Source organism: Nannospalax galili, unplaced genomic scaffold, assembly GCF_000622305.1.
Source record: "Nannospalax galili isolate Female #2095 unplaced genomic scaffold, S.galili_v1.0 scaffold39, whole genome shotgun sequence".
Lineage (NCBI taxonomy): Eukaryota > Metazoa > Chordata > Mammalia > Rodentia > Spalacidae > Nannospalax > Nannospalax galili.
In genome coordinates, this window is record NW_008346683.1 from 7,838,302 (window position 1) to 7,860,678 (window position 22,377).

Below are 22,377 nucleotides of genomic sequence, written 5' to 3' on the forward strand. Positions count from 1 at the left end.
ATGTGGCCTATGTTCATTTTGGTTTTTTTTTTCCCCTCGTTTTTCTTCAGATGGGGTCTTGCCATGGAGCCTAGGCTGGCCTTGGACTTGAGATCCTCTTACCTCAGCCTCCTGAGTGCTGAATCCCAGGAACACTGTTATGTCTGGTGTGGCATATATGTAATCTAAAGAACGGTGAGTTTGAAGGAGGCTTATGGTGAGTGCTTGCTTATTTGGCATTTTTACTGTAGTGAGTAGATTGAAAAGCAGCTATCGATGGAATGCTGGCTTGGCCTTCTGTAGGCTGCCCGCCAAAATGCAGGAGTTAATAAGCTGTGCAGCATCCATTGTAGCACCCAGTTACCACAGGATCTTCTGACCTTCTCTTGTGTTAATCATCACAGCAAAGGTGACCCTTTAGAGCCTTTCCTCCTCCTCTGCTGCATTCTAAACACAGTAGGGTACAGTAGTCTCATCTTCAGAACAGGGTGGGCATTTTGTGTTGCTTGTTCCCTGGTGTCTTCTTACCCAGCAGGACAGCTGGCATCTAATGCTGGCACATGATGCTCAGCACTACTCAGTGTTGGGGTCTCAAAAGGATGCACAGTGCTCTGGAGGCCCACAATTTCTGCTTTAGAGAAGCACGGCGAAGAAGCTGAAAAAAAATTCTTAGTCTAATCAGGTCCTCCTTGATGGACTAGATGCCAGTTACAGGGTGTTCTGTTTACTAGAGAATGAGATAGAACTATGCTCTCAATGCCTAAGGAGACGTAGGCCATGGAGGAGAGTCAAGAGACGTAGGCCATTCTGGGTATGAGTCATGAATTTTTTTTTTTTTTTTTTTTTTTGAGACAGGGTCTCTCTGTAGCCCCAGCTGGCCTGGAATTCACTATGTATACCAGGTTGGCCTTGAACTCACAGAGATCCACCTGCCTCTGCCTCTTCTGAGATTAAAGGCGTGCGCCACCATGCCCAGCTGAATTTTACAATCTATTCTTTTACCATTCGTTTTACAATCTATTCATTTTACAATCTATTCTTGTATAGGAGGGTCTCAGTCTTTGGGGTCACTGAGCTTGGTAGTGATTGGCCACATGGTGGGGGATTGGCCTGATGGAGGAGGTCTGGCATCACCTGTACCAGGGCCCACCAGGCATGTGTCTGGAATGCTGCAAAGCCATGGCATGTTAGTACATGGCTCAGTCTAGCAGTCTTTTTTCCAGTGTGTGTGTGTGTGTGTGTATGTGTGTATTTTTTTTGGTCTTTTTGAGACAGGGTCTCCCTGTAGCCCCAGCTGTCCTGGAACTCACTATGTAGACCAGGCTGGCCTTGAACTCATAGAGATCCGCCTGCCTCTGCCTCCCGAGTGTTGGGATTAAAGGCGTGCGCCACCGTGCCTGGCTCAATGTATATTTTTTATTGAAGTTTTGTGCATTTCATACAATACAGCTTAATCATATTTAGACACCCTCCCCACAGCCTGCCCATAGGATTTCAAGCATTCTGTCATATATGTTAAGGCTTGTCAAGTCCAGTTTGTATACTCAGATGTCCCTTTGTGTAAGTTCATTCACTGGAGCCTGTTCATCCTATCTGTCATCACTCATTTAAAGAAGATGATGCCCTCATCCAGCAGTGATCAACTGCCATTAGTTCCTTGGCTAAGATTAGGGCCTCCTGCCCATTTCCCCAGCTCTATGCTGATTTTTGTCTGATTGAGTTTTCATGGGTCTTGTGTATGCTGTACCAATGCTGCAAGTCATATGAGCAAGTTCCCAGAAGCCTAGAAGTCTCTGTTTCCTTATGGTCATGCACCACCCCTGGTTCTTAAAATCTTTCTGCCTCTTCTTCTGCAATGGTCCCTGAGCCCTGAGTGGGTAAGGTTTAATATAGGAGTCCTAACCAGGGACACACACTTTACAGTCTCTTGTTCGCTACACTTTGGCCAGTTGTGGCCTTCTGTGTTCATTGCCCTCTGTTGCTTGAGGAAGTTTCACTAGTGAGAGTTTAGAGATGCACTGGTATTCTCTCTACTCCCTGTTCCATTATGTTTCATGAACCTTAGGTATTGAAGTTTCATTGTAGATGTGTCACTTAGGGCTGGGTATCTCACACTTGTTCTCTGTGTGTCACCAGTTGTAGAATTTTGTCATAGTCTCCATTTGTCATAGAAAGGAGCTTCTTCAATGACTGGTGTATCGTGTACTTGTCTGTAAATATAAGGATACATGTTTAGCATACAGTAAGAAATTTCATTTGTCTAGGGATGTGACAGAGGTAGGGTTTTCTCTAGGCTTTATGACCTCTCCAGCCATGTGTATTTGGCTATTTTTATATTACCACACATGAGTTCTTTCCCATTTAGCGGGACTTAAGTCCAATTAGATTACCCCAAGATAAAAGTGCCAGTACTGCACCGATATGGTTTGTTGTACAATCATTGTTGTGGTTGTTAGATTTTAAAGCTGGGGTTGGGCCGTTGATTGATTTTTCTCATCTAGCAGCTTGCATAGTGTTCTGTAAAAGTATGAGAACCAGTCTTCAGAGAGGAAGTTTCCAGGTCATTTCCAGCGCCATTGCTCCAAGTCCTGTGTTCAAAGTATGCCCTGTCTTCACCAATAAGGTCTTCCCTTCAAGTTCTGGGACATAATCAAGGACTGTGGCAATAGCCTGTGTTATTTAGGAAGTCTCTTGGACTACCCTGAGCGACAAGTCAAAGGGAAGTTTCTCCTGTCCGGCACTGTTTCTTGTTCCATAGCCTTCAGCTGTACACATGCACTCATGTAGAGATATTGTATGTGTATTTTTCAGTAGGCTTTTGAACTAATACATAGTCCTCTGGGTTTTCACACCACCTGCGCATTATTTATCTATCTCTCTTCCTTTCTAACCCTCCTTCGTCTCTCCCCAGTTAAAATACTCCCATTTTTTCCTTGATAATTTATCCCCTCTTTTGAGCTCCTTCTTACCCTTTAATCCCATGGTTCCTCGTATGTCCTTCTCTCCTCCCTTCCCAGTTGAATACTACTGCAGTTACATCAGGATATATGCTCACATATAAGGGATTTGTGCTAAGATCCACAAATGATGGAAAACATTACTCTGTGTTATTTCACGTAGTATAACAGTTTCTACTTCCATCCATTTACCTGCAAATTTCATGATTTCATTTTTTTTTTTTAACTGCTGAGTAGAACTCCATTGTGTAAAGTACCACATTTTCATTATCCATTTTTCAGTTGCAGGACATGTAGATTGTTTCCATTTCTTAGCTGTTGTGAAGAAAGCTGCAACAAACATGGATGTACAAGTACCTCTGCAGTGGGATGAATCCTTTGGGTATATGCCATGGAGTGGTATAACCAGATCATGTGGTAGATTTATTTTGAGGGTTTTTTTTTTTTTTTTTTTTTTTTTTTTAATGTGTACACATGTATTGCCTGCTTGTAGATAAGTGCACCTGTGTCGTTCATTGCCCGCAGAGGTCAGAAGAGGCTATTGGATTCCCTGGGACTGGAGTTACGGACAGTTGTTAGCTGCCATGTGGGTTCTGGGATCGAACCCGGGTCTTCTGCAAGAACAACCAGTGTTCTTAACTGCTGAGCCATCTCTCCAAGCCCCTATTTTGAGTTGTTTAAGAGTTCTTCATACTGCTTTCCATAGTGGCTACATGAGTTTGCAATTCCACCAGCAGTGGATGAGTGTTTATTTGGTGAGCCATTCTGACTGGGGTAAGAAGATAAAGTAGTTTTGATTTGCATTTCCCTAATTACTGAGAATGTTGAACACTTTTTAAGGTGTTAGCCATTTTAATTCCTTCTTTAGAGAACTCTGTTCAGATCTGTAGTCCATCTTATAATTGGGTCATTTGTTTTCTTGATTCTTTGTTTTTTGAGTTCTTTGTGTATTCTGGATATTAATCCTCTTTGGTTGTGTAGCTGGTAAAGATTTTCTCCCACTCTGTGGGTTTCCTCTTTTTGGTTGTTTCTTTTGCTGTACAGAAGCTTTTTAGCTTAATGAGGTCCCACTTGTTGATTGTTGACCTTAATTCCTGAGCAACTGATGTTTGATTTAGAAAGTCCTTTCCTACACCTGTATCTGGGTACTGACTATGCTTTCTTCTAGCAGTTTCAGAGTTTCAGGTTTCATATTGAGGTCTTTGATGCATTTGGAATTGACCTTTGTGCAGGATGAAAGGAAGGGTTTAATTTCATTTTTCTACAGGTGGAGATCCAGTTTTGCCAGCACCATTTGTTGAAGATGCTGTCTTTCCTCCATTGTGTGTTTTTGGCACCTTTGTCAAATATCAGATGGCTGAAATTGCATGCACTCATTGTTGGGGTTTTCTGTTTTGTTCCATTGATCTACGTGTCTGTTTTTGTGCCAGTTCTATGCTGTTTTTATGACTATATCTTTGTAATATAGTTTGAGATCTGGTATAGTAATCCCTCCAGCACTGCTCTTTGTGCTCAAGTTTGGCTATTTAGGGGACTTTGTGATTCCTTATGAATTTTAGGATTTTTTTTCCAATTCTGTGAAGTATGTCATGGGGATTTTGATTGGCATTGCATTGAATCTATAGATTGTGTTTGGTAGGATGGTCATTTTCACAATATTAATTCTACCAGTCCATGAGCATGGGAGGTCCTTCCATCTCCTTGTGTCTTCCTCAGTCTCTTCAAAGATTTAAAATTTTCATTTTAGAGATCTTTAATGCCTTTGGTTAAGTTTATTTCTAGTTTTTTTGAGGCTTTTGTGAATGGAAGGGTTTCCATGAACCTTTTTCTCTAATTGCTTGTTATTGGTATTTAGAAAGGCTACTGATTTCTGTAAATTGATTTTGTAACTTGCCACTTTGCTGAAAATGTGATCATTTCTAGAAGCTTTCTGATGGAATTTTTGGTATCTCATACTGCAAATAGGTATAATTAGACCTCTTCTTTTCCCATTAGTACTCCTTTAATTTCCTTGTCTTATTGCTCTAGGAAGAGTTTCAAGCACTATATTGAAAAGGAGTAGAGATAGTGGGCAGGTTTTTCTGGGTCATGATTTTAATGGGAATGCTTCCAGTGTCTCTCCATTTAGAATGATGTTGGCTGTGGGTTTGTTGTAATGATCTTTTCATTCTTCCTAGAAGAATAGCAGCACCACCACATATAAGCATAAAGATAGATCATGCTGAAATCCGTGGCAGCACATAATACCCTCATGGTCTGTGAAACCGCCACCAGTTTGATTGACACTAGTAAAAGTGTTAGCAGGTGAAGGCTGAGGAATGGGTTTGAGAAATCTTGGCCTGTTTGAAGCAGGTTTAGCCATAGATGATTTGGTAGATCACATACATGCCACCAGTATGGGCTTTATCATTATTGCAGTAGCCCCAGCCTGATGATATGAAGTGCATTCAGTCAGTATCTCTCTGCAAATAGGTATGAATTCTCAGGACTGGCACCTCAAAACACAAGGGAACCATTGCACCTGAGGGCTTTGTAAAGATCTTGAAAGACCTCCCTCCTCCCTGACCCCTTGGCTGGCACCCTGCTGTGTTTCTTTCCTACCTCAGTCAGTTTCTGACCAAGCTGGTGACTAGAGCCAGGGTGTATATCTAAAAAGTGAAGTGGATTCATCAACAGCTTGCAAATCGAGGCCTAAGCATAATTATTAGGGGATGGATGACTAGTCATGATGAATCTGACATACAAAACCCTGTGCCGCTGCTTCCTAATCTGGTTTTCTGTAATCCATCACGTTTTCCATCAGAGCCAGGACTGAAGCAGTTGATACCATCAGGACTCGGGCAGTAGAACAAACCCATTTCTCGGGGTTGTTAATGGTACAGAATGTTCTGACCTATGTTATCATAGAGGGAAAAGAAGGGTTTTAGATCCATCCTGGATAAGAGGGTGAAAGAGGAAATCACTAGGTTTGACACAGTGGTTGGTTCTAATGTTCTAATGTTCCATAGTGCAGCATCTAGCACTGAATGCATTTTGGGTTCTGGAAAAGTTTTGCTTATGGTCTTTCCCAGTGTAGCATTCTTGTAGGAAGGGTCAGGACATTTTCCCATTTTGTTACTTGTCCATGTCTGGCTCAGTCAAGACAGGTTTTGACTTGTTGCTTGTTTCGGCTGGGATCAGGTCTTTTGCACTGGTCAGCTTGTTTTTTCTGGTTTGTCTGTGTGCATACTGATGACACAATATATTGGTAAAAGGGAAGTGAATCTGTTTTCTCCCATTAAAAAAAAATCAATTTGTAAAGCAAACAGAATAAAATTAGTTTTAATATTAAAAAAACTTTTAAAAAACATTGCTTAGACTGACTTTCTAAGACTTATGTGAACAAAAATTCATAGTCTAAGAGCAATCTGTGCCAGTGCGATAGTCCAGCAAGGCTCATGGTACCAGCAAGGTACCCACTCAAAAGCAATTTGCACTGCTGATTTTTTTCCCCCAGAGTTGCTTTTGCAGGGAAAGCCAGCTTTAAAAATATCTTAGGTCTTTGGCTTGAAGTTCTTGCTTTCTTCCTAACATGCTCATGTTCTGTCTTTATCTTTGACTCTCTGTCCCCCTTCTTCACCTCTCTCCTCCCTTTTTCCCCTTCCCCTTCCCTCCTTTCTTCTTGTCTGTCTGTCTTCCCTGTTTTCACCATTAATGCACCAGCTACTGATTCGAGCATATCTCAGACTAAATTACTAGTTGCTTTGAATGTGTCCACCCTATTAATTATTGCAAGGGAGAATGAAAAGCAATCTTGCCTCCTACCTAATTTAGCTTTGGGTGAATTAAATGTCTTTTCCCCTCTCCTCCTCTCAGTAAGATTTTAAGCAGCGGAAAGTGCTAAACATTGGAATCTCACTTTGCCAAAATGCTTATTTGCTGCTAGATACCCACTTGGAGGCTCTTGTCTAGAATGCTCAGAGACTAAATTTGGCCAGGTGCAGTGTTCCTTGATTGTTCTGTTCAACTGCTGGGGAGCCCATGCTTTCCCCTCTTAATATTGACTTCCTTTTCTTCCCCTCACCTTTTATTTTTGGCCTTAATATTTGGGAGCTGAGTTTTTAAATTCAGGTAACCTTTGAGATCACTGATGGGTTAAGCATAGGGAAGGGAGAGGAGTGAAGTTCCTCTAATTAGGGTCAGAGATGTGTCCCTGAAAGGGCCAAATAGGTACCATTTTCAGCCTTGCAGGCCATTCACTATTGCTTCCCCTGTAGGAATAGACATCCTGTGTTCCATTGTGATTTGTGGGGTGGATTGGGTCCTGGCTGTGGTTATAGATGGCAAGATTAATTTGCTGGGAGCACTGGAGGAGTGATCTCATAGCTCAGGTGTAGCTAGTGTAAGGTCTGTAGGTAAATGTGCTCTGTTCCCTTAAGAGCCACTGTCTGGGTGATTTCCCTATATGTCCAGTGGTAAAATACCAGGTTTCCAGTAGCTGCCAAATGCCTCATTGCATGGACTGGACCTGCAACTGTCCCAGCGTTGGGTGCTGGGCTGAGGACTGAAGGACATGCTCTGGGACTGCTGCTGGCTGACTTGTCACTCCCCTTTGGGTTTCTCCCAATGTACAGCTCTTCCTGGAAGTGAATAACTCATGATCGTTCCATATGGAGATAAAGGCCCTCACCAACCCCAGTTTGGGACAGCCTTGAAGAGCCCTCCAACTCCAGAGGTCCCTGTGAGGTCAGCAAGACCTCCTTGTCCCTGCATTGTAGCCCAGGACCTGCCCTGCCAGTCCTGTGCTCTTCCCTTCCTGTCCTTCTCTTCCCCTTCCAAGTGGTGATCCCAGCCACACTCTGCTGAAGGTCTTTGTGCATGTGCGTGCCCCCCGCCCCGTGACAGTGCTTCTGTGTTTCTGTTAGTGCGGGCTTGAACTCCCATGTAGGACTCTTTCCTAATTGTGTAGTGTAATGACAGATTGTGCCTATATGGTATCAGGCATGATAAATGCAAACTACGTAGGCTTACTATTTATTCTGAATGTTAATTTATTTATTCTACATGTTGATTTTATGTGTTAAGTGATGATGAACTTATAGCCAAATAAAAGTTTGAATTGTACCTTCTGTTTTGTTGTTACATCATCTATTTTATGTACTTTAAGCCAGTGGCAAAGCCATGTTAAATTCTGAGTCCATGGTGTTGTTTTCTAAACACATTTCCCTCCAGCACTTGAGGGTATTTCTACTAAAGAAAAGGAAAAAAAATTTAAATCTAGAATTGGGAGTCTAGCTCATTGATAGAGTGCTTACCTAGCATGTATGAGGCCCTGGGTTTGATTCCTGGTACTTCAAAAGAAATATATCTGGGCATGGTGGTACATGCCTTTAATCCCAGCACTAGGAAGTAGAAGCAAGTGGATCACTGTTCAAGGCCAGCTGCCAAAGCTACATAGTGAGATCCTGTTTATCCCCCCACCAAAAGAAACATATAAACAATCTAATGGACCCACAAAGGATATTGAGAGAAAAGGTAAATTTTAAGTTGCTTCTAGAGCTTGAAGACAGGGTGAGTCACAGACAGAAACTCTGTGAGCTCTGCCTCTAGCAGATGGCAGTTGACCTGTGCCCTCCCAGAGGGACTGGTGTCCTAGAGAGCGAGAAGTGGAGGTTCACCTGCTTGTACATGCTAATGCCGGGAGTGCTGACTGATATGGCACTCGGCACTCCTCTTTTTACCAGGAAAAGCTGGGAATCTGTTAAGAAAAGGAAGTATCAAGCTAGGAGTGTTAAGAAAACTCACTGCTAGTTTTGGATAAATGTATAAATACTTATGCACTTAATTTTTACACTTTAAAAATGTGTGTGTTTAGGGTCTAGAGCCCTTACCTCACACTGTGCTGTACACAGCCTCCTTCATAACCCCTGTGGATCTCCCATCCCTGCCCTTTGATTACTTATATTTCTGCTCTGTGATGGTAGATGTTGGGGACTCATTAGTGAAGTCCCACATTCTTTCTTTTGGATATCCTAGAAATGCGGCATGTTGTCCCAAAGAATGCTAAAACTGTCCCTCTGCCTAGACTGGGGCTGCTTTCACCTTCCTGGAGTTGAGAGAGCGTTTACAAGATGTTTTGTGGCTTCTAGAACTTTGAACTTGACTCAGCCACCCCCTGATGTGGAATAAGGTGATGTGGGCTGTGAGGGGCAACAGAGAAGAGAGCCCGAGGTCTGTTCAGCTCAGCTTTCCATTCAGTCCCCAGCAGTGATTCTCCAGCTAGCTGGGTCCTGTCGATAACTAGAAAGTAGGTAGTGAAGTGGGTGGATTGGAAGGTACTTGATCATTACAGTAATGGTTGTTAAACTGAGAGAAGCATGATAAAATTGTGGGCCATTTTCCATAGGGACAGGGAGCAAGAATCAAGATTTTACACAACATTGAAGTCCATATCCCAAATCCACCAAGGTGAACTTGTGGTGGGAAGAACCTCAGTTCTTCTACCCAAACCCCAGCAAGTAGTGTCACCTGAGGCGGCTCACAGGCTCTCTGGATCTCAACTTGTTAGCTGTAAAAATGTGATAGATGGTTTTGAAGTTTTTCCTCCCCCATCCCAAACCCCCAATCTCAAGAAGAAATTTTAGCACAGCTGGGTATGGCAGCATATGCCTATGACTCCAGCCCTTCAGAGGCTAAGGCAGGGGAATGCAGAGTTCAAGGCCAGCCTGGGCTATATAGGGAGGAGGGGAAGAAGGGAAGAGGGAAGAAAGAGGGAGACAGAAACAATATTGCTGTCATGGTTCCTCTGCATTGTTGCATGTAGCAACACTTCATTTTCTTTTAGGGATGAGTTGTATAACTAGACTGTTGTTTAATCGTTCATTCATCAGATGATAGACATTTGGGTTGGTCCCCCTTTTGGCTGTAATGTCACCTTGTGCACATATGGTGAGTCTTGTGTGGACATGCTTTCAATTCTCTTCGGTGTATACCTATGAGTGGGAGTTCTGGCTCATGGAGTAATTTTGTTTGACTTTCTGAGGAACGGTCATTTTTTTCCACAGCAGCTCCACTATTTTAATTCCAACAGCACAGGCTCTAGTTCCTATCCTCACCAATACTTGTTATCTTCTATGGACCCTTGGTCATTACCGGCCTATTGGGTGTGCAGTGGTATCTCATTGAGGTTATCATGGCTAAAGTAAATACACATAACCAAAGAAAGAATTCATAAAGCAAATGTTGGCTAAACGGAAAGGCTCTAGTTAGCCCTGGTAAGTAAATTTTGCTTTCATAGTTTGACCCCTCCTGAGGCACACAATGACTTCATTTCTGTCCTATAAACATTTATTGCGCACATTCATGTGTCAGGTACTATACTAGGACACAAAGGTAAGTGAGGTGAGGCCTTGCCTTCAGGAGCTTACAATCTAATCGAGAATATAACAGTATCACAGTTACCCATAGGATAGGGCAGCATATAACATGTCATCTAGAAGGTGCAAAGGAGGGCAGTAGAGGCTCAGAGGAGGTAGAAGTCCCCTGGGTGGACTTGGTAATGTGGCCCCTTACCCATGGAAACAACCCCCAGCTTAACCAGAGAGATGAGGTATAGTTTCTGAGTGTATCATAGCTTAAAATGCTAAGAGACTCAATGTTTCCAAGAGGCAACTGAAAGTTGAGAATTCACAGTGGCACTTTGATGGCTTAGGGACCTACGTGGCAGTGGCTGCTGGCTGGCTGCTCACATCTGGCCCTCACAGTGCCCCCAAGGGGTCGCTGCTCTCCAGCTGCTGTTCGTCAGAATCCTGGAAGAGAGGGGACTGTGAAATACTGAGTAGGGGGCATTGCCCTGCTACTGCATCCTCCTAGAGTGAACATTTCTTTTAGCCTCTGCTCTGAGGCCTCAAGCGTGACTTTTCCTCGTGAGTGTATGTGGTGGGAATGTCCACTTGTGCTGCTGCCTCATGCAGGACGTGGGTGTGTGGGCAGTAGTTAGGGTTGGCCTTACTGGGGCCACACCGTCTCTACTGCCTGAGCGGCCCTCAACAGATCACCTCAGCTCTGCCGTTCCTTCCTCATCTCTAACAGCAGCATAGGAATATAACCTCACAAGGGAGATGCGAGGTACCACATTTAGCCAGTGGTGAGTCATAGAGTTATAAAAACTCCTTCAGAATGAAAATACTGAACCATAGTGATGCTGGGCCTTGGGATAATGGACTGACTCAGAATCCCCACATACCCTAAGGGGGCCATTCTGAGCCTCCTGCTGTCAGCTCTGGGTGGTACCCAGGCTTCGGCAAGTAGCATCTGTATGTTAGCAAAGGTTACGCATGGATATTTGCGATGTACTAGCTACAGAGATGTAGCAGGTGCCCTCATCCTTCAATATAAAGGTGGAGAATGTAGCCTGGTCTCCGAATTCCTGTTCCTGCAACATTTTGGACACTTGGTCTGAACTAGCTTAGCTGGGATCCTGCTTCTAGGACACTCTGTGCCTCAGGTGATGCTTCCATGGGTAGGACTGATAGAGTCCTTGGAGAAGAGCAGAGGCAGGAAGGCATGGACTGTGCTGAACAAGGTTGACACCCTCTCCCCGTTTCTTAAATGATGGTATTTTCAATAGAATGATGCTCACAGAAATAAACTCTTACTAGTTACTTGACATGATCGAGCAGAACTCACTGTGGAAATGTAAACATGACATTTTGGGATTAGATTGAGAAAATTTGTGTCATGGTTGTCTTTCAATCCATGGCAAAGATACTCAGTCTGCTCTACAAGCTCTAAAAGCCACAAGATACATTGATGCTTGGTTTACTTCAGAAAAGGTGGTGACACCTATCAGAATATACAAGCTTTTAATCCCAGAACTTGGGAGGCAGAGGCAGGCAGATCTTTGTAAATTCGAGGCCAGCCTGGTCTACATAGCGAGTTCCAGGACAGCTGGGGCTACAAGGAGACCCTGTCTTAAAAAAGACAAAAAAAAAATATAAAAAAAATACTGTTTTGCAAGAAAACTGTAGTGTTTTAGTGACAGCCTATGAAAATTCAACAATTTTGGTTTTGGGGGAAGGGGACAGATAATTTGCTCTAAACGCTAACCTGAAAGCAGCCAGCGTCTGGCTTTGGTTAATATGGCATTAGAGGAGTGTTAGTCCCTATAGGCCAAGATTCAAATGTTTTCATGGCCTGAGGAATGCTGTCAGCTCATTCTGCTGCTCAGACAAGGGCGTTCTACATACTAGCTGTTTTCTGATTATTATATAAGGAAAAACATAAGCCTTTCCCTAGCTTCCAGTCCAGAACTGATTAAAAAATAGCAAACAGGTGACCTTCTGTACTTAGTGTGAACAGAGTGCCCTGCCACAGGGTTACCCTGGGTTAAAGTCAGGGTAGCCCCCATCTAAGCTCAAGCCTTACTAGCTCTAGAAAAAAGGTTCCTTCTTGGAAGGCCAGACCAGAATATCACCCAGTAAAAGGCCCCATTAAACAAAAGGATCTCTCCCCAAGCAAGAAGCAACTCTGATCATGGGCAGAAGAATTGATGGAAATGTTAAGTTTGAAAGGCTAAAGGAAAATCCTTTTCTACAGGCCTATGTCTTCCTTTGCTCCTGCTACCTCCTAAGTGTTTGTAGATGGTCATGAGATGGGGGTGGGGTAGCCTCTGGTTCAAGGCTTCTGCTGTTTACCAAGAACCCTGGGAACCATGAATAGTCACCCTGCCTCTGTTAGCTTGAAAACGGGCCTTTTAGGCTTGCTGTCTGAGACTGGTTCTAGAAGGGAGTGTCATTGAGATTTGCCGGAAGGCAGCGTGCTTCTGCTTCCTAGCTGAACACGTGCCTAGATCAAACTCACCTTGAAGGGGTCCCAGGAAGGCTCAGGGGGTGCTGAGGTCGAACTCTCGTACATAGGGTTTGAGATATTCTCAGGCTGCTGCTTGCTGAACGCCTCCACATTGATATCCTCGTCTGACTGTTTAGAAAGATCGTAAGCTGTAACAGCCAAGACTGCCCCTGAGGCAAGAGCGGCTCACTTCTGGTGGCAGGTGCAGCCTACCTCTTATCAACAGCCTACCTCTACCTCTTATCAACAGTCCTGTGTTGAGATGATTGACATGTAATAAAAGGCACTGGTTCCAAGTGCTCAGCGACAGCTGGTATGTGTCTGCCCAGGTGTGACCTCCAAAGTGGCCCACAGGGCATTCCCATGCTCTAGGAAGTGCTCTCATGGCTCAGACCGCCAACACTTCCATCCAGGGTAACTGTGTCGTCCTCCAACCCTGGAATGGTGTGGCCCATCCCTGCCTGAACTTAGGAGTCATGTATAGCTTACGTTTTGTTACAAATGATGGTTTGAATGTTCTCACCTAAACTCATGCTGAAATTTAACCCATTGTGAAAATTAGGAGGGTAGAAATTAATTCAACTGTGGTATTTACAGATAGGACCTTTGGGGGTGGTGGTTAAGATTAAAGGAGGCAGCAGAGTGTGGCACTAATCCAACAGGACTGTGGCTTTGTAAAAGGAAAAGACACCAGAGCTAGGACTTGGCTGTGTCACTCCATGTGATGCCCTGAACTGTGCAGAGTCCACTGTAGCAAGGTCTTTACCAGGTATGGCCCCCTGGTCTTGGCCCTCCCAGCCTTCAGATCTATGAGGCTGAACAGACTTCTGTTCATTGTAGATGCTCTAGTTTGTGATGTTTGGTTATAGTAATAGAAAACAGACAAAAAATATTTCTGAGAGTTGCCTCTGGGCATCAGTCGGAAAACTACATGTTAGAAGGCATAGACTATTGCCTGGGGCCACTGCACAGCTTTTCCTGGGCATGTTCTAAGGAGGGGACAGCAGGAGAGGGGACCAGGGAAGAGTCCAGAGTACATAAAGAAGGATGCCTGACTGTTAAGCTTCTACCCAGCCCAGTTCCCAGGATATCGTGGTTTGCATGCATGTCCTGCAAGGCTCAGAAGTCAAAGATTGAACCCCAGCCCATGGCATTCTTTGGATATGGTAGAATATTTAGGAGGTGGGGCCTAGTGGGATGAAGTTTGGTCATTGAAGAGTGTGCCCAGAAAAGGATTTGGAAACCCTGGCTCTTCTTCCTTTCTGCTTCCTGGCCACTATGAGGTGAACAGCTTCCTTTGCCATGTGCTCCCACCCCCATGATGTGCTGCCTCACCACAGGCCCAGGGTAACGTGACCAAAACCTCTGAAACCATGAGCCAAAATAAACTTCTTCCATATAGCTTGATTGTCTTAGGTATTTTGTCACAGTTATAGAAAACTGACCATAGGGCCAGCTCTCAGACCCTTGCTGCTGATAGGAGGTAGATTCAGCAGCACAAATAGAAATGAGATTTGCTGGCTGTGGGATGAGGCTGTGCAGGTTCCTGACCCTGGTCCCCAATTCTCGGTCTTGAAGCCTAGGCCTACCATGGTGGGCACTTGTCTAGAGAATCTTCCCAGCACTCCTGAGCTCCTGATAAATGTGTCTCAAGCCAAACCCTTGATGTGGAAGCTGTGGGCTTGTTCATTGGCAGCCCTCACTCCTCACCAAGCCTTGTCTCAACCAGCAAAAGGGGCTTGGAGCTGCCACTGCTAAGTCCCCTGGGGGAAAAGACCCCCCACCCAGGAGGCTGGAGCATGGGGTAGCTGTTGATGCTGCCGTGTCAAGCACCAGCTCCTGGTGAGGCCTCTGAAGTGGCCCAGCGTCTGGAGCTGAGTGCTGGAGAGGGCCTGCTGAGGTGGGTTCCCTCCAGAGCCCATCGTGAGGTGTGGCTGGTGGGAGGTAAAAATAGCTGAGTGTGTGCCTTTTGTGTGGTACAAGTGCTGCCTTTTCCAGGTCTAAGTCATCCTGACTGGCTTGGTACAAAGTGAGGCTGTCTGTGGCGTTTCGCTGCTTCTACACATGCCTGCTTGTGAGTCAACATTCTACCATGAGTCAAGGTGGCATGAGGCCTTCACCAGAAGCCAAGCCAATGCCAGCCTTGGTCTTAGACTGCCCAGCCAATAAACCTGCGTTCTTTATAATCACTTAGTCTTAGGAATTCTGATGTTTTCTGTCTGTCTGTATATATGTGTGCATGTAGAGGTCAGAATCTACCCTTAGGTGTTGCTCCTCAGGTATTGTCTACCTTATTATCATTTTGGACAGGGTCTCTAACTGAACTTGGAGTTTACCAATTTAGCTAGATTGGGTGGCCAGCAAACTTCAAAGATCTGCCTCTACACCCCCCACCCCCATGCTGGGAATACAAGCAGATGCCACTGTACCAGCTTTTTCTATGTGGGTTCTGGGGATTGAACTCGGGCCCCTACACTTGTGTGGCAAGAACTTTACTGACTCAGCTATCTTCCCAGCTCTGTTTTTTTTGTTTTGTTTTGTTTTGGTTTGGTTTTGGTTGTTGTTTTTAAAGAAGCTCTTGCTATGTACTTCAGGCTTGTCTTGAAGTTGCTGGGTATCTCAGACTGGCCTGGAGCTTATGATCCTCCTGTATCAACCTGCTGCGTACAGGTAGTACAGATGTGTACCACCCGTCTGGCAGCAGAACACATATGAAGGCAGCCTCTGTCCTCATGGTTTCAGTTCTCTCTCTTACCCTAAAACGTTGGAAACCAATTGTCCTCTGGTTTAGCCGGAAGTATGAATAGACAGCCAGAACAACTGCTCCAATGACTAGAACGACAGCACAGAATATGCCTGTCCCCAAGCCAGTGTGGGCTACAGTCTGCAAGAGAAAGGAAAGGGATCAGTTCTTAAAGTGGTGATTTCCTCAGCGAGGGACACTTCTGAGTTCAGCTGTTCCTCCTTGCCCCAGGCATCTTGGGGTGGCTGATGAAAACAGTGTGGAGTTAACATGTCTCTAGCCCTCCTACTGCCAGGGTCTAGGCTCCTTACTATGAACTAACCCAGAGATATGGGCAATTATTACTGTTCCCCTGTTTATATGGGGCAGTAAGATACTTGATACCACACAGGTCATCAGAGGTAGAGTGGGCTTTAAAGCCTGACTGGTTTTGAAGTTTATTTGCACAAGCACTATGCTACAGAACTTCCCAGTAATTAGCAGCTCACCCTTCATGCTCCTGGGAAAATGTTAGGATACTAACAGTTAACAGCCAGTCTTTACAGAGCAAGTACAATGTGTCAGGAACTGTTTAAGTATTTGATATTTCTTAAGTCAGTCTTCCCCCATATCAGGGAAGCAGGCATTATGAACACTGCCTCACACACACTGTGTAGATGAGAAAACTTGGGCTCAGAGATCCTCAGAGAAATCAGAGCATAGGATTTCTCACTTCCCTTCCAGCTCCTGCCCCCATCTTTCCCTATCAGTAAGTGGTAACCAGTTCAGTGTTTCTGTGTAGGGAGGGAGGGAAGCCCCCTTACCCCCAGGGCTTCCTGAGGCTAGCTGCCTCATCAGTCAGGGTGAGAGGCCTTTCTCTTTCTGTGGGAGGAAGCTAGTGGATAGTTTTGGGGAATGCACTGGACATTGGGTCTTCCTGGCACCTCACCAGGAATGAGAATACTCACTGCTGGGATAAGGGGTGCTTTCAAAGGCCTGGAAATGACATGAATGATCCCATTGGAGGCAATGACATCCCATTGCAGAATGGCTCTTCCATCCACAAACCTGGTCTCCTAGGGAATGGAGAAGACAGTGCATGGAGGTATGTGACCACTCAGCCCTCTCCCCACAAATGCAGTCTTTCCATTGGGCTTCTCTGAGGCCTCAGAGACTAGCTTCAGCCTAGCTTCCCTTGCATACTGTCAGAAACCCATTGCTTTGTACCACCGACAAGCTGATCTGAGAGCTGCAGAGACCTCAGGGGCTGTTTTTCCTACCTTATGTGTGACAGTTGATCTATCAAAAGGAAAATGACCTATCCAAGATCTCTGGTGCGGTAAGTGGCAAACCCACAGCCCTGTGTCCATGGCTCTGATCACTACATACCAATAGGAGGGATTTCCATATTTCTAATCCCAGTGTAAATACTAGCTTGTGCCGGGGGAACTGAGGCCCCTTCTGAGTCACAGTTGCATTCTGACTTTCAGGTGACTCTGCTGTACAGACATTTAAGAAGCACTCATTCTAATCACTGCCCACTTAGGATTCATCATGTCAGACACTACACATCACAAACTTTGAATCACTGGACTCCCACCACACCTTACGGGTTTAGAGTTCACAGTTACTGTTGTCGTCAACATCATTACCACTTCTGTCATCACCATCATCCCCTTTATTTTCATCATCAGTATCATAATTGCACCACCACCATCATCATCACTGTCACCACCATCATTACTGCCACCATCATCCCTACTCAATGAGGAAACAAAGCTCAGAGAAGTTGAGTAGCCAAATTTCTTACAGCAGGACTGGGATTCATACCAGGGTCATTTGACCTTGAAGTTCATTTTTGAATGCCTGAGCTAGACTAACAATCTGATGGAAACAAAGGTCAAGAACCAAGCACATTTAAAATGGTTTCATTTCTCACTTAGTAACAGCTTCTGAGGCCAATCTGTTCCCAAGGCTTAGGGGTGGCCTGTCAGTATGGGATGTTATAATAGTATGCATTAATACCATCCCCCATCTGTAGATTTACAGTTTACTTTCACATTATGATAGTTGCTATCTGTTGAGCGCCTGCTGCACACCAAGAGCTTTGCCTGTATCTTATCCATTTCTCCCAACAAGCCCCAGAAGACTTTTCATACCTGGTGGAGCTGGTCCTGGCTGGAGGTGATGAGCAACTGGCTTCCCAGCCTAGTCCTCAAGATGGTACCATTAATAAGGTCATTGTAAAAAAGCATGCTGACATTGGTGAGGTGGTGCTCGATGTCCCTCCCAGACAGGCTCTGAGAGGAAAAAAGCAGATGGATGGTATTTTAAGTCTGGGCAACATCAGGAATACCAAGCTCTTCTCAGCATTTGGTTGTCGAGGTCCTGCCAGAGGCTCATGTGCAAGTAGAATGTGGGATCAAATGTCATTTTCATTGTCTAAGTGGAGCTTCCCAGGGGTGTCTTGGAAAGAGCAGGTCCGGAGTGGGTACCAGACAGGCAGAGGTGTTGCTCCTCAGCTCTCAGTGGCTGGGGAGTGGTACCTGGAGCTGACAGCCTGCTGGCCAGCCCGCCTGTGGGTTGACTAAGTCCTATCCTTTGTGTATCACAGCATGAAGAAGGTTGCTATGCTGTACTGATTACACAGTGGCCCAGGACCCTTGCTTCTGGACTGACTTTGGGCTCAGCCCTGTGGCCTATTGGCCAATGGCATGTTAGTAAACATGAGCAGAGGACTGAAAAGCACAGAAGTAGTGGATATTTACTGGGCACACTGGCTTCCTGCCATGGCTGGTGGAACATGCTCAAGGGAGCCTGCTGGGGCATGAGAGCCCTGCAGAGCAGAGCCATCAACAGGTCAGCCTGAGTGTGCAGAGACCAGAAGTGGCAGCTGCTTGGCAGGTTCGTGTGCTAAATGACTGCTATCTGCTGTGTTTGGGGGTGGGTAGGGTTTTTCTTTTTGAGACAAGGTCCTGTACCTCTACTCCCTAAATGCTGGAATTATAAGCCTGCACCACCACAGTAACACACTGTGTGACAGATAACTCCCACTATGTGGGGAGTAATTTGTAACACACTGGTGTGACAGATAACTCATTCTATTCTAAAGCACAGGCAATCGGGAATCTACTCACCTCACTTTCTTGCAGCCCACTGTTCTGTGGCACGAAGAGAGTGCCTTGGATGGACAGGTCAGTCAGGTGTTTCAGAAACACCTGGCCTTGGGCTGAGCTATTGGAATAGGCCAGCACTTCCTAGGGAGAAGGAGGAAGTGATCAGATGGGCCACTGTGGTGTGCGGGGGTGGGGGTGGGGTGACTGGAGAGGGTATTGGGGCATCATGCCTCTGCAAATCTAGCCTGAAGTGGGGCTTCCTTTCTTTCCTCTCACTGCCCTTTGGGAGAGTTTTAGGAAGACTTTTCCTTTCCTGAATGAGTCCTATAAGCTGGCATGAGATCAGGCTGTGTCCTGCTCCATGTTGTGTGAAGCAGTGCCTGTGCCCCGCCCTGAGTTCCCACTCCATCTCAGAGCAGTAGTTGGCTCCATTTTGAGTACAAACCCAGAGGCAGTATAACTCTGCATCTCATCTGTGCACAGGACACTGCTGCCTGTCCAGCACAAACCATGGGGCACAGACTGATGTGTAACTCATGTAAGTAAAAAGGAACCACCTACGAAACTTATCTAACACACTGGACTGGTGAAGGATGTGGCCTCCTCTCCTGGATCACTTAAAAGGAGGACCACCTAACTTTGGGGCAGTAGTGGTCTGAACTGACCTGTCTTCTGACCATCCAGGGCAGCACATGTGTCTCACAATTGATGGGCAGCTAACTGCCTGTCCCAGAACTTCAGCTCACCATGGTACCCACAGCTTGGCAAAGCCCATTCAATTGCAGTTCATCCCGACCTGCCCCAGTCCTGTGCTTCACTTGCCTTGAACCCCCAGGCTGCCCTCCAGCAACTCTCCATCCAGCTTTTTAATATCTTACCACCTGCAGTGACTTTGCATTATACCAGTCCTCTGCCTCTGCCTTCAACAAGGCCTCTGAGCTCGGGGGCTTCTTTAACCCTTTTGTAGCCATTCTGTCACATATATATGTATATCTTACCATGTGAAATGTAATACATGACCTGAGAGTTAATACTACAATCAATCGGAATTAAAGGACCTGTGATTTTCAGTGTCCACATTATCAAGGGAATATAGGATCACTTAGTAAATTACAGCCAATAAAACTGACAGCACTTGTGAATTAATTCTTATTAAATAAATTTGGATACTGTGGAAAGACAGCCATGCCCATGTGTTTCTGATACACTGACTCATGACATAAGACATAGCCACAGTGTAGATTTTCCTCAACATGGCAGCCTGAGTAGTCTTTTGAAATTAAGTCAGATCTTAAATCAGCTCGTCTGAAAGTCCTTTGAGGGCTACTTCACTGAGTGAAAAATCAAAGCCTTAAAGCACTGGCTGTGGCTCTGCAGGCCTCGAAAGCAGCCGTCCACTCTCTGCTGTGGCCACACTGGCCTCCTTGCTTCCCTCACTGGCCCTGCACACTTTCTCCTTTCACCCTCTGCCTGGACTGTTCACTGTGCCTACAATGTTCATCATGTCTGCACGGGTCTGCAGTTCCCTCTCTCCAGTCATACTTTGCTCCCACAACACTGCCTTCCCATGAGGCTGCCTCTTTCCCTCCTCACAAGGGATATTGTGGGGCCTTCCACCCTTTGCTTGACATTTTCTTTTTCCATAATATGTATCACCTTCTAGAATTTGAAACTATTTTTTTGTTTGATCAGTCTTTTATTTTTAGATACAAACGCAGGTAATACCATCAATACAGAATTCCATGTGCTGACCATAGATCTAAATGTGTCACAAATACCAACTTATTTAGTGAACATAGTGATACCATGAGGCTGCTGCTGTCATCAACTCCATTTTACAGATAAGAAAGCCCAGGTTCAGAGGGGAAGGGGGTAACCTGCTTAACACTGTGCAGCAAATGAGTGGCAAAGCCAAGCCTCACATTTAGACAGGGTGGTCCAACACCCGTACCCTTAACCCTAACTATGAGACTTTGGCTTCGTCAAAACCTCTCTCCTCCATCAGCCAAAACCTCTCTCCTCCATCAGCTGCCTGAAGACAAGCCTCCCTGCCTAAGGGGAGCCCAGGCCACGTGATACATACCGACAGGAAGTTCGTGAGTGAGGGGAAGGACATGAGGACCTGCAGCAAGTTCCCGCTGCATGAGAAGCCGTCTCCCACATAGCCTGCCTTGCAGGTGCAGTTCACATCTGGAGAACAGAGGCACAGAGGCCACGCTCAGTGAGGTGGCGCCAGGGCTCCCTGTGCACTCATGGGGATTGACCAGACAGAGGTGGTCAGCTGTTGTCTGGCCTGGAGCCTGAAGTGTAGGTGAGGCATTTACCTTTCATCCGGTAGCAGAAGACATCCCACATCTCACTCTTGTTGGGCCTGGGTCCGTAGTCCACTATTCCAACCACACTGCCACCACACTTTTTGGAGGCATAGGTTGTAGGGTAAGCAACCCGCCCACTCTCCAGCCAGCCAGCCGAGCAGAGATGGTACTTGGCCTGCAGGAACACAGTCATGACCTAGATCAACTCTGTAGAATCATTTGGTTAATTCTGATTCCCGCTCAGACTGAAAGCTCTATGGAGGCTGTTGTACTTCTGTGCCTGGAACACAGTGGACAGTCACTATGTTTCAGGACCACTGGATGAGCGACTGTGGTGCCTCTTCTTTCTTTAGGTGCCCAGGTCCTTTATACTCACTTCTCTGCTCTTGAGATTTGCTACCAGCCACCTAACCCCCGGGGCAAATTCTCCTGCTTATGAATGAATAACTCTTAATTGATGACAGAATTCCAACTGATTACTATCACCATCATCTTTGTCATCTTCATTGCCCCTATGAGGCCATAATTCAGATGACTGAGGCAAAAAGAAGTAACTTGCTCAAAGTCATACAGCTAGCAAGCAGAAGATTCAAACCCAGCCCATTTATCCCAGATCTCTTAATATGAAAGTCGAGTTCCCTCTGTGTGCCTCACCATCTCCAGCCCTGTACAGACATGGCAGGACAAGTTTCAGTGGCTTGATGAAGACCACACAGTAAGCGAGGAGAGCTGAGATTCAGACCCTCCAAGACACCAGATCCTGAGTAGGTCTGAAGAAAAGGTAAGGTGCTCTGGTTGTTGATAGATATTGGAAGAAGGGCCCTAAAAGAGCATTAGGCACTCCTTCCCTCCCCTCTCCCCCAGTGAGAGTCACCAGTGGCCAACTCATGGGTGCTGGCTTTTCCAAGTGGGTGGGGATTCTGATTTCAGAGGCTAAGAGAACAGCCTGACCAGGGTCCCAGTTCTTCCTGCTGGGGGCAGAGTCCCCAGGAGTTCTTTTACAGTGGCCCCCACCTCACCCATGAGCTTCAGCTGTTTTGTGGGTTCAGGAAGACCCTGCCTAGGCTGCAGTTACTGGCCTTGCTGGCATCTACCTGGGAGGTCTGCACTTCACTTCTCTGCCTCTACCTTGACAGTTGGATGTTATGGCTGAGAATAGACTTTTGGAGCCTGAGCTACATATGAATCCCGGATCTACCACCTCTGAAAGACACTGGACATCTTACTTAACCTTTCAGAGCCTGTTTCCTTATCTGTAAAATGGAAATAGTGACACCTACCTCTATGTCATGTGCTAAGGATGTCTGTCTTAGTTCTTTATTGCTGTGACAAAATACTCTGACCAAGACCAACTTGGGGAGGAAAGGGTTTATTTATCTTACATCTCCCAGGTCGCAGTTCATCAAGGAGCCCAAGGTAGGAACTCAGGGCAGGAACCTGGAAGCAGGAGCTGGAGCACA

General features: G+C 45.6%; 2 protein-coding genes across 4 annotated transcripts in view; one reads left to right on the forward strand and one right to left on the reverse strand.

Annotated features, from left to right (window-relative positions):
• Nt5dc3 (5'-nucleotidase domain containing 3) overlaps nt 1–8,044 on the forward strand; it is a 62,242-nt gene extending 54,198 nt beyond the window's left edge. For all 3 annotated transcript variants that reach the window (XR_607614.2, XR_001872689.1, XM_008843160.2), the window contains exon 15: nt 7,550–8,044. The gene's annotated coding sequence lies outside the window, so the exon portion shown is untranslated. The remainder of the gene's footprint in view (nt 1–7,549) is intronic.
• A 2,214-nt stretch (nt 8,045–10,258) lies between these two features.
• Stab2 (stabilin 2) overlaps nt 10,259–22,377 on the reverse strand; it is a 162,229-nt gene continuing 150,110 nt past the window's right edge. The window contains 8 exon segments of the mRNA XM_029568320.1: nt 10,259–10,723; nt 12,777–12,893; nt 15,520–15,648; nt 16,455–16,562; nt 17,646–17,786; nt 18,624–18,743; nt 20,686–20,792; nt 20,927–21,092. Coding sequence (XP_029424180.1) covers nt 10,673–10,723; nt 12,777–12,893; nt 15,520–15,648; nt 16,455–16,562; nt 17,646–17,786; nt 18,624–18,743; nt 20,686–20,792; nt 20,927–21,092 — 939 coding nt within the window. The 3' untranslated portion in view covers nt 10,259–10,672.